This window comes from Trachemys scripta, chromosome 2, assembly GCF_013100865.1.
Source record: "Trachemys scripta elegans isolate TJP31775 chromosome 2, CAS_Tse_1.0, whole genome shotgun sequence".
In the NCBI taxonomy this organism is placed as follows: Eukaryota; Metazoa; Chordata; order Testudines; family Emydidae; genus Trachemys; species Trachemys scripta.
In genome coordinates this window covers 84,165,683-84,179,796 of record NC_048299.1, presented here as the reverse complement: position 1 = coordinate 84,179,796, position 14,114 = coordinate 84,165,683, and the positions used below count along the sequence as shown (strand labels likewise).

At 39.2% G+C, this 14,114-nt stretch overlaps 1 protein-coding gene across 1 annotated transcript in view; it reads right to left on the bottom strand.

Moving 5' to 3' along the window:
• The window catches only part of ITGA9 (integrin subunit alpha 9), a 305,446-nt gene that overhangs the window by 150,467 nt on the left and 140,865 nt on the right, over positions 1-14,114 (bottom strand). The window contains exon 16 of the mRNA XM_034759490.1: positions 1,413-1,562. Coding sequence (XP_034615381.1) covers positions 1,413-1,562 — 150 coding nt within the window. The remainder of the gene's footprint in view (positions 1-1,412; positions 1,563-14,114) is intronic.

The window sequence follows — 14,114 nt, the reverse complement described above, 5'->3', positions numbered from 1 at the left end:
TCTAAATAACGTTGGATTTAATTCAATTTTTTTAAATTAACTTTTCAAAGTAAAATGCACCTATCTGAATACTGCATATTCATAAATACAAGCGCTAAAGGTGAAATGGAAGATCAAGTCAAAACACACATTTATGTGTGCTAAAGAACGTATCTTGGAATATTTTAGTTTCAGTTAACTTTTAGTTGAATGCCTTTCAACTCAGGGGCCTGTAGATTTGAGCACCATGAAAACTTCAAAAACATATCACCATTATTATTAGTTAGAAGGAAACATTATGCATGACAATGCATCGCTGAATATATAGTTTGTGATAAACTTTCCAACACAGGTTAAAGCCAGATCTGACAATCCATTGTTAAATGCCTAGAATGCTGAGAGGCTTCCTGATAAAACAAATGCTTTACATTCATGATAAATGCCAGATCATTCAGAGTATAACTATATGAAGATGTATTTAAAGGCTCTTAGCTGTCTAAAGAAAGAGTATTTGAAAACTAAGGGGCTTCTCTTGTTCCCAGTGAGGCTAATGTAAAAAGTCCAGTGGCACCGAATGGGAGAAGGATTGGGCCCTACCAATATATGGCTACACGTGACTTTTTCTGAAGGAAGTCCCACCATTGTCAAACCAGTGCAGCACAGGTAGGGATAGTTGTGGGGAGCAAATAGTGGCTGCCAGTGTTCTATGCACCACAGAGGCGATATGGTGCTGCTCCTCCAGCAGGTACAGCACAGAACAAACAGTCCAAGGGGAGAGGGCCTACAGCAGCTTTAAATGATCTTTGCACCCTCCCAATCCCTGGCTGCTTTGAGGGCTGAAGATCCCCTGGCATAACTTAGACAGCTCTGAAGTTGTGTCTAAATTACAGCCTCCCTGGTATGTCCTGACAGGGCTGCCACATGCAGCCTCACTCCAGACACGCCCCTCAACTCTTACGGCTTGTTAGGGGGTTTTCAGAGAGCAGCCTTACAGCTGTCTTCTGTGCTGCCTGTGAAAGGGTGGAACTCCTCCCCTGGCAAGAACCAGGGCTTTTAGAGCCCCTTTTCACTATTCCATCTCTTTTACGCAGCATGAAGGGGCTGGAATGGGGGCGGATTACCTAAAGTCACTCAGAGCAGGTCTACACAACATGGTAGAGCTGCCCTGATACTAGCAACACTAGGAAATTAAAAAAATAAAAAGACCGTAGCGTGGACAAATGTCTCTCCGGCAGCATACACTTACCCAGCACAACCTAAAATCTGAATGATTTGGGCAATAAGAAATGCTTTGACAATAGTAACACTTCTAGATCAGCGATCACTTCCTATGTTTAATTCTGTTGCCAATTCAGAATAGATAACATCTCTTTCCTTTACTTGGAACAGAGTCATGGCGAATGGGGGGGAGGGGAGAACCATCAAGGCCTGACCTGATTTCTCTGTGCTATCTTCTCTCCCTTCTTCCAGCGGAGAATGGGCTTAAGAGCAGGTAGTTCCTTCTCCTCCTTTCCCATCACATGTTCCCCCAGACTGTATGCCGCTTCAAACACAATTGGGGATATCACATCTTTGACTCGTCTCTGTAAAAGTAAATGAACAAGAGAATTATTTGCCTGTGACCATCTCAATAACGCATATGTGCACAGTTAAGTAGCAAGAAAGAGAACAGCACATTCAGAACTTATATGAAGATGATGCTGGGAAAGGTAGCTGGCATCTACAGGCAACCCATTCTTTTCATTGCCAAAAATTAATTGATACATTCTACCAGAATTAGGTGGAGGATCAAAACAGTTATAAAGCTATGAAATAGGGCTTCATGGTCTAAATCCTTGTTCTACTGAAACCTACAGAGAGTTTGCTACTAACTTCAATGGAATCAAAATTTGCACTTAAGAAAATAAATCAATCAGGCCATTTGGGTGGAATCTAAGGACCTGACATTAACAATGAAACATATGGAACCAAACCATAAATTCTGTGATATTCAGGGGCTTTCAGATCCAGGGCTTTGGGTCTGGGTCATCTCTATTTGAAACCTGTCAGATGCAGAGGCAGCACATCTGTAATGCTGACCCCTCCCATCAAAAAGAGAAAACTTTGTTTTGGTCATGCTGGGAAAATAAGTGGACAGACAGGGCTACAAATGTGAAGTCTTCGCAAGTGCAGTGCTGGAAATTTCATCTTTCACACACTGCCCTGAAATCGACCTTAGCCTGGCAGAAAAACCGCCTCTGGAAAGAGAGGGGGGTGATTCAACTTCCTTAACCACCAAGTTCTTGGCTTTACTACAAAAAAGACTTGCCAGTTGTACTAAACTGTGCCACACTACTTATATTTGGAGGGACAGCTCCTTAATATGGATTGCTTTCCCTTCGGCATTAAACCAAGGCTACCAAATTCACACCACCTTGACACAGATCATATGGAGCCTGAATTCTGTTTTCTGTGAAAAGGTAGGACTAAACACTCTTTACCGTACTATTTAATATAGTTTTCTGAAACCAGACTTCTGAATATGTGTATGTAAAGAAATGGCAAACATTCCAGATTTTCATAAACATTCAAGAGAAATATTTGTCTATCTAATTAAAATATTAGTTATGAATTTGATGCATATGAAATTGAGAAAATAAATACACTCCCTTGAGCACATGCAAGCAAAGCTTAGAGACAGGCCAAATTTCCAGTCCTGACCAGCAAGTGGCAAGAGGTCTTTTCTGAATAGGGGCTGCCAATAATGACAAATTATGTAGCTATGTGATGTGATTAGCTCTCCAGAGGTGAAGAGTCAGTGCACCACCCCAGCACTCCAAGTAGCCTATTCAACATCGGTTTCAAGGCAGGCATTAGTGCTTTGCAAATCCTTTGACTGGAACCCAGAAATCTCCTAAAAATCAGTCAGAGTTTAGACTCTAGCCAAGCTAACAAAATATCAGCTCAGACCCACAACCATTAGGGACCTAGGTGGATGGGCATTCATACAGCATACTCTACTGTACATCCAAACCTCCAATAAGATCTGCAACGGTTGGTTCGCTACCAACCCCTACAAGTATCCCCTGCAGAGTCCAGTTACAGTACCCTAAGCTGAGGCTGTAAGCTCTTTGAGGCAGGAACCATTCCTTTACTTTTTCTGTAGATCACCATGAATACCTATGGTGCTATAGTGTATACAAAATGTTAAATAATAAGAGTGCCCAAACCTGCATAGCTAATGGAGTTTTAATAAACACCACATATATAATATCTCTTAAAACAATATTGCATGAACATACAGGCACACTGTATACACATCTAAGAAAGTAAAAGGAGACTATACGGAATAAATCCATATTATAACAGCAAAACACAAATTCCCAACCAAATCACCAATCTTACTAGAATGTACCCAACCACCTGTGTAAACACATACCAATTAACAGTACAGGTAATGGGATAAAACCTATATTTCTTCCAGCCCTACTAATGCAATATGGAAAAATCAAGTTCTTAATGACTTCAAAACATTAACATGAACCTTGAGGGTCCAATCCAATGCCCTTTGAAGTCACTGGAAATATTTCCATTGACTTCAGTGGATGTTGAAGTGTGCCCTTATTGTTCATTGAGGTCTCTTTCTGCTTTCTTTCAGTGATGAAATTGTGGCTTCCAGCAGCCAGATTAATTATGTGTGTGGATATAATTATGTGTGGATATTCCCTCAGCATAGCCCCAGGGAAATATATTTCACATACCCACTTGTCTTTAATTAAAGCTGATAGAGTGAATCCTGCCCGGCTATTAATTACACCACATGTTCTCCTCTTTCTACTCATTCTTACAGAGACACTAAAAAGATCTCCTAGAGGATACTTACATTCAAAATACAGCAAGAAAGCAATTCTCTCTTCAGATACCACATGTATTTTTCTGGGACATAACTATGTAATGATGCTTTGAAAAATGTGCCCAAGTACATTAGAAAGATTACTGTTCTCAGATATGCATCCGACGAAGTGGGCATTCACCCACGAAAGCTTATGCTCCAATACATCTGTCAGTCTTAAAGGTGCCACAGGACACTCTGTTGCTTTTTACAGATCCAGACTAACACGGCTACCCCTCTGATACTGTTCTCGGATATAATCTCACTTTGATCCTCCACTTTGGTCCAGCTGAACATTTCATTCCTGGCACTTGAATCATACACTCATGGCACATGCCTCAGGTTCCCATTAAACCCCAAGTGATTCTGATTTCTAAAAGGAAACTTGGAAATTTTGATGACAGCCAAATTCGAGGAAAACGCTCCAAAGCCCTTAAGTCAAATCAGCTTCATTTATGTTACTCTTTTAATCACTTGTACAGCTCTAATTTCAATTATTTGTTAACAAAACTCTGGGCCACAAGCAGCTCTGTGGCTTTACCATTTTTCACCATGACACATCTATGCTGAGAAAGTATCAAAAGACACAGTTCTTGAAAAGAACTGCTGACAAATCACAGCCTATAAAAAAATCCAAAAAGTTTCAGTGGACATCAAAACCACAGTGATAAACAGGGTTTCAACTGTGTAACTGGGATTCAGAGAAGAAGAAGAAGAAATAACTAGGATTTCTGGGTTTTTTGTGTTTATTAATTTAATTTTTCAGTTTATTTTTGAGTTGTATGTAGATGTCCAAAAAATGGGGGGATTCAGGGCTCCGTCTTTGTTTATACTGTAATGAGCAATGTATATTATAGCACATATTACAATATATACTGCAATGAGTAATCTCTTTGTAATATTCCTTAGTGCGCTTTAACATAGTACTGTTTCAAACAGCACTGAATTAAAGCACACTAGGGAATTTTTTGTGCACACAAGTAGAGTGTATATGAACCAATTAATGCGCAACATGTCAGTGTGCTTTAGAAATCACAACCCCATAGTCCACATTACTGCTCAGTATAGACAAATAACCTTTTTTGTTGTTTATTGGATAAACACCAATTTCATTGTTCTAAAATCAATGGGGTTTTATCAGTGTTTATCAGTTAAAAACATAATCACAATCACAAACCCTCTAGTTAACAATACTTAGTGCATACACACGCACACAAATGGTATGTACAAAACCACTTGGAATCCTGGGTAAATATGGATGTGGCTAGCCCATGCTGAAGCCAACATTGCCATGGTTTTACGGCTACTGGTATCCAAGAGAGCTAGATTAAAGTTAGCTCAGGTATGTCTATATGACCTTCCATAATACACCATGATTGCAGTATAGACATACCCGCAGTTAGATTGTAAACTTTTGGGGCCAAGGACCATCTCTTCATTGTATGTTTGTACAGTGCCCAGCACAACGGGGCCCTGTCAGTACTACTAATAGCTCTACATTACTCTGCTTACTGATACAGCACTGAATATTTAAAGGTCCATACCAAAATTATCTAGTAAACCCTAAAAACAAAGCTAGGTCTGTATCTTTAGTTATATTTGTGGATGGGGCACAGGAGAGGTGAACTGATTGGCCCAAGATCACACAGCAAATTCAGATTACAAAAATCCCAATTCCCAGCTTTTGCTCTTTCCTGCAAGCCAGGCTGCCTCCTCTCTGGACATCCCCATATTTGGATAAAGAGGAGGTTCAGTCAGACTGGGTGTGGACATGCACTGTTCTACAGCATATTGTATGGTGCACATGGATTTATTCCTTGTACGCATTAGCTCACTGATGAGAACTTTAGACTTCCAAGAACCATAGCCTGGTTTTCAGAGCATTTAGGAATGTAGCAAGTACGTAGTTTCAAAATAACATTATGTTCCTGAAAGCTCATACTAACGAAAAGCAGACTGCTCTTTCCTCTCCCAAAACAGCTACCTCGGGGAAATATAAAAATGGTGAGATAAGATCTGAAATCTGGCACTACCATATATTTCTACATTATTTTTTCTGGTTTAACAGGAGAAAGCAAGTGAATTACACAGACACACAAACACACACACACACACCCCACCTCATTTTCATAGCTGAAACGTTCATTGGCTTCAATACATCATTTGTATGGGGAAAGTCACTAAAGCTGGAACGCAACTGCAGCTCGATAATCACACTGTGACTGTGAACACATAAGTTTTGATTTCAACACATTCCCCAGTAGCTGTAATTTCATTAATATATTTTAAAAAAATTCCCTCTCTAGGGCAGCAGGTGGTGGCTAGAAGGGATTACTCTTTCTGAGCCTTTCACATGCACAGCCTGACACCTCAGGCAGCATAAATAAAGGAACACACTCCACTTTCTCCAGAAACACCGCCTTCTATTGCATCTGCTTCCTTCTCAAAACTAAAGTCACTGCCACAAAAAGCACACATATATCGACATCCCAGACAAATCCACATGGAACGGGCCACAGTTTTATTTAAAGAACAGGATTTACACTCTCACAATCAGATAATTCATGGTAAGAGCAGTTGCCAAGGCATATAATTCCAATTTCTTTTAGCTCACTGCCACAGTACAATTACGGGATTATATACGAAACCAATCAATCGTCATAGCTACTCCACACTCTGCTATACCCGCTCCTCCTTAATGTGAAAGTCTTCAGCAGGAGTACTGGAGAACACCAAATTCCATTTTTAATTACAACCCATGGGCTGGGGTGTAAATTTACGGTTATATATACCCCCCTCAATCTACAAGGGGACTCCCACAACGATCAAGGATAGAATATGACTCTTAAATACTAACAAAATCTTTTGTTAAAATTAAGTCACTTTCAGCATCATTCTGTGGGAAAATATATTCACTGTTAGGACCACTGCTATTTCTGCCTTTTGTTCCTCTTCCTTCCTCAAGTTCTTTCTCGGTTTCTTTCCCCTTTCCCTAACTTTGTGATGCTCCATGCTCTCTTCCTTCTGCATTTCCTTCCCTGCAACAACTCCCAATTTCCTCTGTGGCTTTCAGACCTTCCCCAAACCTGTAGATCCCACTGGAATTTTTTGCTTACTCTCCGCTTCTGAAAAGTGCCCTTCTGATTTAGGTGCCTAAATAAGAGCCTAATTTTAAAACACAACTCTGAAATGTTTATTTGCCTTTTATTGCTAAAAAAGCACCTATCCCAGGTTCTAGACACTTTTACAAGTTTCAAATATGCAAAACAATACTTTCCATACAAGTATAGGAAATAATGTAATGGCCATGGTATAATGTACAATGCAATTGTGTTAATGTCCACCCACCACAGTAATCATATATCCATAATTAACTACTACTACATAATTGTCACTACTATCTAAGGCCTACATTCACTTCCTCCCCAAAGGCAAACCTATTAAGGCCACAATCCACCAATTTTATGATTCTATATAAAGAAAATGTTCATATTTGCATAAATGATCTCACACTGCATAGTTCTACAATAAAGCATTGCACTGAATATTCCCACATTACATCTGATCATTTATTTATTACCATTCAGAATGCCCCAAAATTCTCTATATCCAGATAAGCCATTTGGGACCTAAGCCTGTTCCAATTAGAAAATTCAGTAGAGCAAATGGAGCAAAAGAATAAATGTTTATTCCTCCTTCAAGCAGCTGGTTAAATAAAATGAATAAATGGTTAAATAACTTGGTTGCCCTGGTGAATGCAACACTCCCCGTGATCGTGTATGTCACTCAGTGCCAAGCCCCATCTTAAACCCTTGGCATGTCACTCACTTCATTGTAGCTGTAAGCTATTCTTTTCATATAGTGTACAGTAAGACACTGGCATGGCAAGGAGAAAAAAAAAAGACATACTGCTCCAAGGGTGAAGTAGAACTTAAAAGGCTAATACAGTAGGCTAAATCACAGTTAGTATACTTTTGGCTACTTTGTGTGTAATTAATAGCATCTGAATTCAATCAAGAGGCCTAATGTTCCAATAATACTCACTTCTGTTTTCTTTTAGGATCTTGTGATGCTTAACAAAGTCAAAGTACACAAATATTTCTTTGTTGCTACACTTTAATCATTATACATACTGTGAAGAATTCTGAAGTTTAAAATAGCAAATGAAAAGTGAACTTATAGGAATCCTATTCCCAAAAGATGTTCGGAGTTGCAGTTTGGAAAAGCAGAATGTTTCCTATTCTCTTCCCAGAATGTGGAAGTCTTTCACACAGATGTTTCCATTAGGGCAGCAACTTATCCTTGCAAATGTGGGTATGTGCATCATTGGAAAAAAAGGAGAAGCTGAAGGAGAATCTTGTATTACACATACAACTGAAACCAAAGGGTAACATCATAAGCACTGGGCCATGTCACACTTTGGAAGAAAAAGCACATGGAGAGTTGAGAAGTTCTGAGTAGAGCTGGCTGGAAAATGGAAATCCTTTCCTGTGAAAAATGTCATGGTTGGGGGAGGGAAGTCATCCCAAACACAGGACAAAAGGGCAAAAATGCAATGTTTTTCACAGGAAGGGTTTTCAAGAAAAAGTCTGATTTGGAAAAACCAAAACAGAATTGTTTGGCTTCCCAGCTGTGCACCAGAAAGGCTCTGGTCACTTTCAGCCTCCCTGGCCCCAAGCAGCTCTGGGAGCTGGAGAGTAGAGCACTCAGGCGCTCAAGCCTTCCTGCCTCCACCCCAACTCTGGGAACTGGAGAGGCAGACAGCTGGGACACTGGGCGCTCTGTCTGGGGGAGCAGAGTGTCAAGGCTCTCTGCCTTGGCATAGCTCCAGGACAGCTTTTGTCAGTCTCACCGGCAAGAAGTTAAATTGACAAGAGCCTGCCAGGCAAGCAGCCAGGGAGGACATTTTCAGTTTTGCGAACAAAGCATTTTTCATTAGACTATCACTTTGATGAAAAATTTCAACCAGTTCTAGTTCTGAGTTCTAATCCCAGTTGTGTTATAGACTTACTCCGTGAACTTGGGCAAGTCGCTTCACCCTTTGCCTCAGATTCCCAATCAGCTAATTGGGGATGATAATGATAATATTTACATACTTGCCTCCCAGTAGAGTTCAGAGGAAGAGTTAGTTATTGTTATAACATGTAAAGCATTACTAATACTTGGCAATTGCATATCACTGAAAGTTCTTAAAGAATGATCAATAAGGAGAAAACTCAGTGAGCCAAATATGCCCCAAATACAACTCTGCTGATGTCAATGCAGGTAGATTTTGGTTTTTGGTGACTATTAATTTTTGCTATTAGTTAGTGCATTCATTCTGACTTTTACTTTACAGTTCATTATTGAAGACTTTGTGATTAAATTCTGGATGCTGCTCGCATCGTTTTTCAATGTTCCTACCTGTAATTTCTTTGAATGCCAGGTCTCTTCAGTGCGCAAATTTCTTTTTAGCAAGTTTTTTGTCATCCCTACCTTTTCCCCATTTTGTAGCCCACTCGGTGAGATAATGCTTCTTTTTTAACATAAATAAATAAATAAGGTACCAAGGAAAGGGAACATCTCCTGACCTCGAGGTTTTGAAACTTTTCAGTCTTTTCTGGAGAAGCTTCCTTTCAGAGTTCAAGCTGGTTTTGGTAGCGATACCAGGTGCATTGTACAGTTTGCCCTCTCCTACCTATGTAGACAGATAGATCCTTTGTTAGGTTGGTTCTGTATGAGAGTCTGAAAGGTGATAAGCACTTGTCAAAATCAGGTCTGAACTTGGGAAAAATATAAAGGAAGAGACTCCAGGAATGAACACAGATAGTACAATATTTATTTTAAGCCCTTTTTTAAGCTTTCACAAATTCTGATTAGGGCTGGAAGCATCTGTTGAGATAAGACAATTAAATCAGAATCTGCCTGTGTTAACATGTATACTTACTTTTTATGGGAAGTTACCACATTTAATATACTGCTAATAAAAGATTCTCTATAGATCCACCAATCTCTCTTTATATAGTATATCTTTAATGTTGTTTAAAAATAATACCAAATGCTGTATTATACAGCTATTTATAATCTAACTACATATCTCTTTGTAAACTACCTTTCCTTCAAAAAAACTGATGAAATATATAATCTACACATCAAAGGGGTAGCCATTTTAGTCTGGATCTGTAAAAGCAGCAAAGAGTCCTGTGGCACCTTATAGACTAACAGACGTATAGGAGCATGAGCTTTTGTGGGTGAATACCCATTTCTTCGGATGCATGCATGAAGAAGAGGGTATTCACCCACGAAAGCTCATGCTCCTATACGTCTGTTAGTCTATAAGGTGCCACAGGACTCTTTGCTGCTTTTACAGATCCAGACTAAAATGGCTACCCCTTTGATGTGTAGATTATATATTTCATCAGTTTTTTTGAAGGAAAGGTAGNCTGGATATGTCTCTCTATTTGTAATGACTCATTTAATATACATATTAATATAGGCAGAGAGCAAGATGGAGACCAGGCAGTATATTAACACTAAAGATTGCTATGCTATTTTGGAAAACAGCACTGTTTGCATTATACATCCTGATCATGTATCAAATCTGTCATTATACAGAATGACCGAAGAGCCAAAGATGTGAGACTCCTTATTACTGGCTTTGTATAATCAGGACTGTTTGTGTAGATTATGTAAAAGCAGCAAAGAGTCCTGTGGCACCTTATAGACTAACAGACGTATAGGAGCATGAGCTTTCGTGGGTGAATACCCTCTTCTTCATGCATGCATCCGAAGAAATGGGTATTCACCCACAAAAGCTCATGCTCCTATACGTCTGTTAGTCTATAAGGTGCCACAGGACTCTTTGCTGCTTTTACATAATCTACACAAACAGTCCTGATTATACAAAGCCAGTAATAAGGAGTCTCACATCTTTGGCTCTTCGGTCATTCTGTATAATGACAGATTTGATACATGATCAGGATGTATAATGCAAACAGTGCTGTTTTCCAAAATAGCATAGCAATCTTTAGTGTTAATATACTGCCTGGTCTCCATCTTGCTCTCTGCCTATATTAATATGTATATTAAATGAGTCATTACAAATAGAGAGACATATCCAGCAGGTCACTGGACTGACATACAGTAAAATCAGTAAATTAAACCCACATGGACCAAGCAAGATCAACCCGTCTCCCCGGTTTGCAAGATGTGAAAAACATGAGTTCATAATTTTTGGAGGCAGTTTACTTATCCAAACACTGATACTACAAATGTTCCAGAGATAGTCTGAGGTAGATGAAGATATGGTTGAAATCTGAAAAAAGGCAAAAATCTAGACTGCTAGGAAACACAACTAAAGCATTTTGAATACAGCTTTACTTTAAAATGAGACCCAGATCTGGATCCTTGACAATACCCAGTTGATGACCTCTACAACACCGCTGTGTTAAAAAGCCTCCCATCAATACTGCTTTACTAAAAACACATGTACAGGGCAAATATAAGAGTTCTGTTTAATCCCAATGTCATAAATAAAACAGCTGAATTAAAAAAAAAAGTTTTACATAGCTCTGAGTCAGGAATAAGAGCCAGGAGAACAATCTATAGGACAGGAGGATATGCACGGGTGAAGAGATGGCAACCATGACATCGTCACCAATCTTATTTTAATTCAGTTTAGCAGCTGACAGTAAAGCCCTTAGAAATCTTATACAGAAAGCGATGTGCAAAGAAAGAGTTTATTGATGAAGCGTGTTTCTATGAATGTAATTGAGATAAAGAGAGTCTGACTACTTCAGAAGTATGGCATTTATCATCTCCCATTGGCATGCTACCAAAAGGAAGAAAGATTATTTTTTGAAATTACCACTATTGAAGTGATCTACATGCAAAAATATTGCTCCTTCCTTCAGCCATGGGAGTAGAGACACCTAACAAACTCTGGAATGGAGGTGAGAGGGGGAAAGAGATACCATGTGTCTTTTCTTCCACTATTAAATGGAGGTGGTGGATATTTATTATCATAATTTATTTTGGTAGTGGAATTTGAAAAATATATAGCTAGAGTTAGATAGTACAAGGGTTTTTCTACCGTTTATATTTTAAAAGCCATTGCAGTTGCCCATGAGAGCTATTTCCATGCCAAATATCAACATTCAAACTCCACCTGTGTGATACAGCTTTCAGAAAAAGATAAAATATTTTCTTTTATCTTTTTTTTTTTAAATAATAGTTACAATTTATTAGTTACTCTCCTCTCATCCAAAAATGGCTGTGCTTTTTCGCCCTCAAACTATATGCAAGGAAATCAGCTTTGGTTAGAAAATAAACCCAAAAGGTGAAACTTTTTTGAAAGTTCTGAATTATTAGATCCAAATGAATAGCAGGGAAAAAATATTCATGAATGTTTCAGCAGATTAGAAATCAATTTTCATGTTCACAATGTGAAAAGTTTTGCTCATACTAAATGTGCACAGATAACAAATTTCAAGTCTGTAGCCAACATCTACTTAGCCAACATCCTGATTTTCCCAGTCAACTTTCCCAAGGAGAATATTTATCTGCAGCAGATCACCATGGTATGCCAGCAAAAGTGCCTCATTGCAACAGTGAAACTGTGAATGTGGGTCCTTATATTAAGACTGTCCCCTGGATTTTGCACAGGGTCTAAAATCAATGCTGCTTCACTTGTTCACTGTGTGCTGATGCCGAGTAAAAGGCAGCTAAAAATAGAAAAATTCTACAATGCAACAAAGCAACAATCTGACAAAATCTTTCCCAGATGTCAGAGTCCTGATGAATGGCTTTCGTAGGGATCCAGCCACACCCTCTCAACTAGGACAGGGAGCACACATTCACAGCACAGGTATTGTGTGCCAGTCACTGTAGTGAACGCTGACTGTAAACTAGAGACCAGTCAATAAAAACAAAATAGCCTGGGTATAGAAGAACTATTGTTCTATACAAGAAACTTCATGACACAGCACAAGAACTGACCAGAGCCATGACAATGAGGGAGTAAGAGGAATTGTACGTTTACACTTATGCCACAATTATTAATTTGTTTGTGACAATGACTGCAGTGAATGGTCATAAAAAAATTAGAGACTAGTATATTTAATAAATGACTTTGGTAGATATATGAAAATATTGCTGTACAACCAATATAGTGGGGAGGGATGGATAGCTGTGAGGAGGGATGGATAGCTCAGTGGTTTGAGCATTGGCCTGCTAAACCCAGGGTTGTGAGCTCAATCCTTGAGGGGGCCACTTAGGGATCTGAGGCAAAAATCAGTACTTGGTCCTGCTAGTGAAGGCAGGGGGCTGGATTCGATGACCTTTCAAGGTTCCTTCCAGCTCTATGAGATAGGCATATATTATATTATATTATATTTATTATATGCCCATGGGGAAAACCTTAGGCCAAAGACCATAAAGCCCTAAGCCAAAGACCCATTGCTAACCAGTTAAATGGGGGTTAAAAAGGTATGAGATTGGACTCTTCACACACAGGATCATGCAAAGCCTCTGGACAGAACTTTGGTACAGAGCTGTAAAATTAGACACACAAAAACCTTGCTGTGGACTACACCCCCACACTTCGTTTCAATGCACTCAGAGTATTCATTTTAAATCTGTCTCTAACCCACTGCATAGACTATCTATCTACTAGTGATGTTTCAGGCAAGGCCTGACCCAAGTGGCCAAAAAAGGAAAAAGTTTAAGATCTCTTCATGTTTATCTAAACCAGCCAACCTGGCTTCTATCTCCACAAATGACTCTCCCCTTCCCAGAGAGACTCAAAGGCCCAGTGACATGATCATGACTCCCCCCTCCGTATTAGTTACACTCGACCAATCAAAGAAGAGAAGCAACATATCAAGTTACCCTATCACCAACAGTGGACACAGGCAGTAATCCAAATTCTCAACCCATCGACAGGCTGAAATTTTGGTAGATGAAGTATTTGAATAAATTTAGAACAATGAAGCAATTCATAAAAATCAAAGCCCGTCAGCAGACAAGGCAGCATTTGTCAGTAATTTGCTTACTACAAACAGTTTGTTCATTTATATGAGCAAATGATAATAGGTTAAAGTGAAAACCGCCTTAAAGCCTTAACCATAGAGATCCCACCTAGAAACTCACTATATACATACTTCAGTTCCAGAATTATGAAAGGCTGTGTTTGTAAGAAGGATGTGTTAATTTTGAGGCTGCATTTTGACCATAGTGATAAATTCATGCTGTTAAAATTGGATTGGGAAGGGAGTCTGATTGTTTA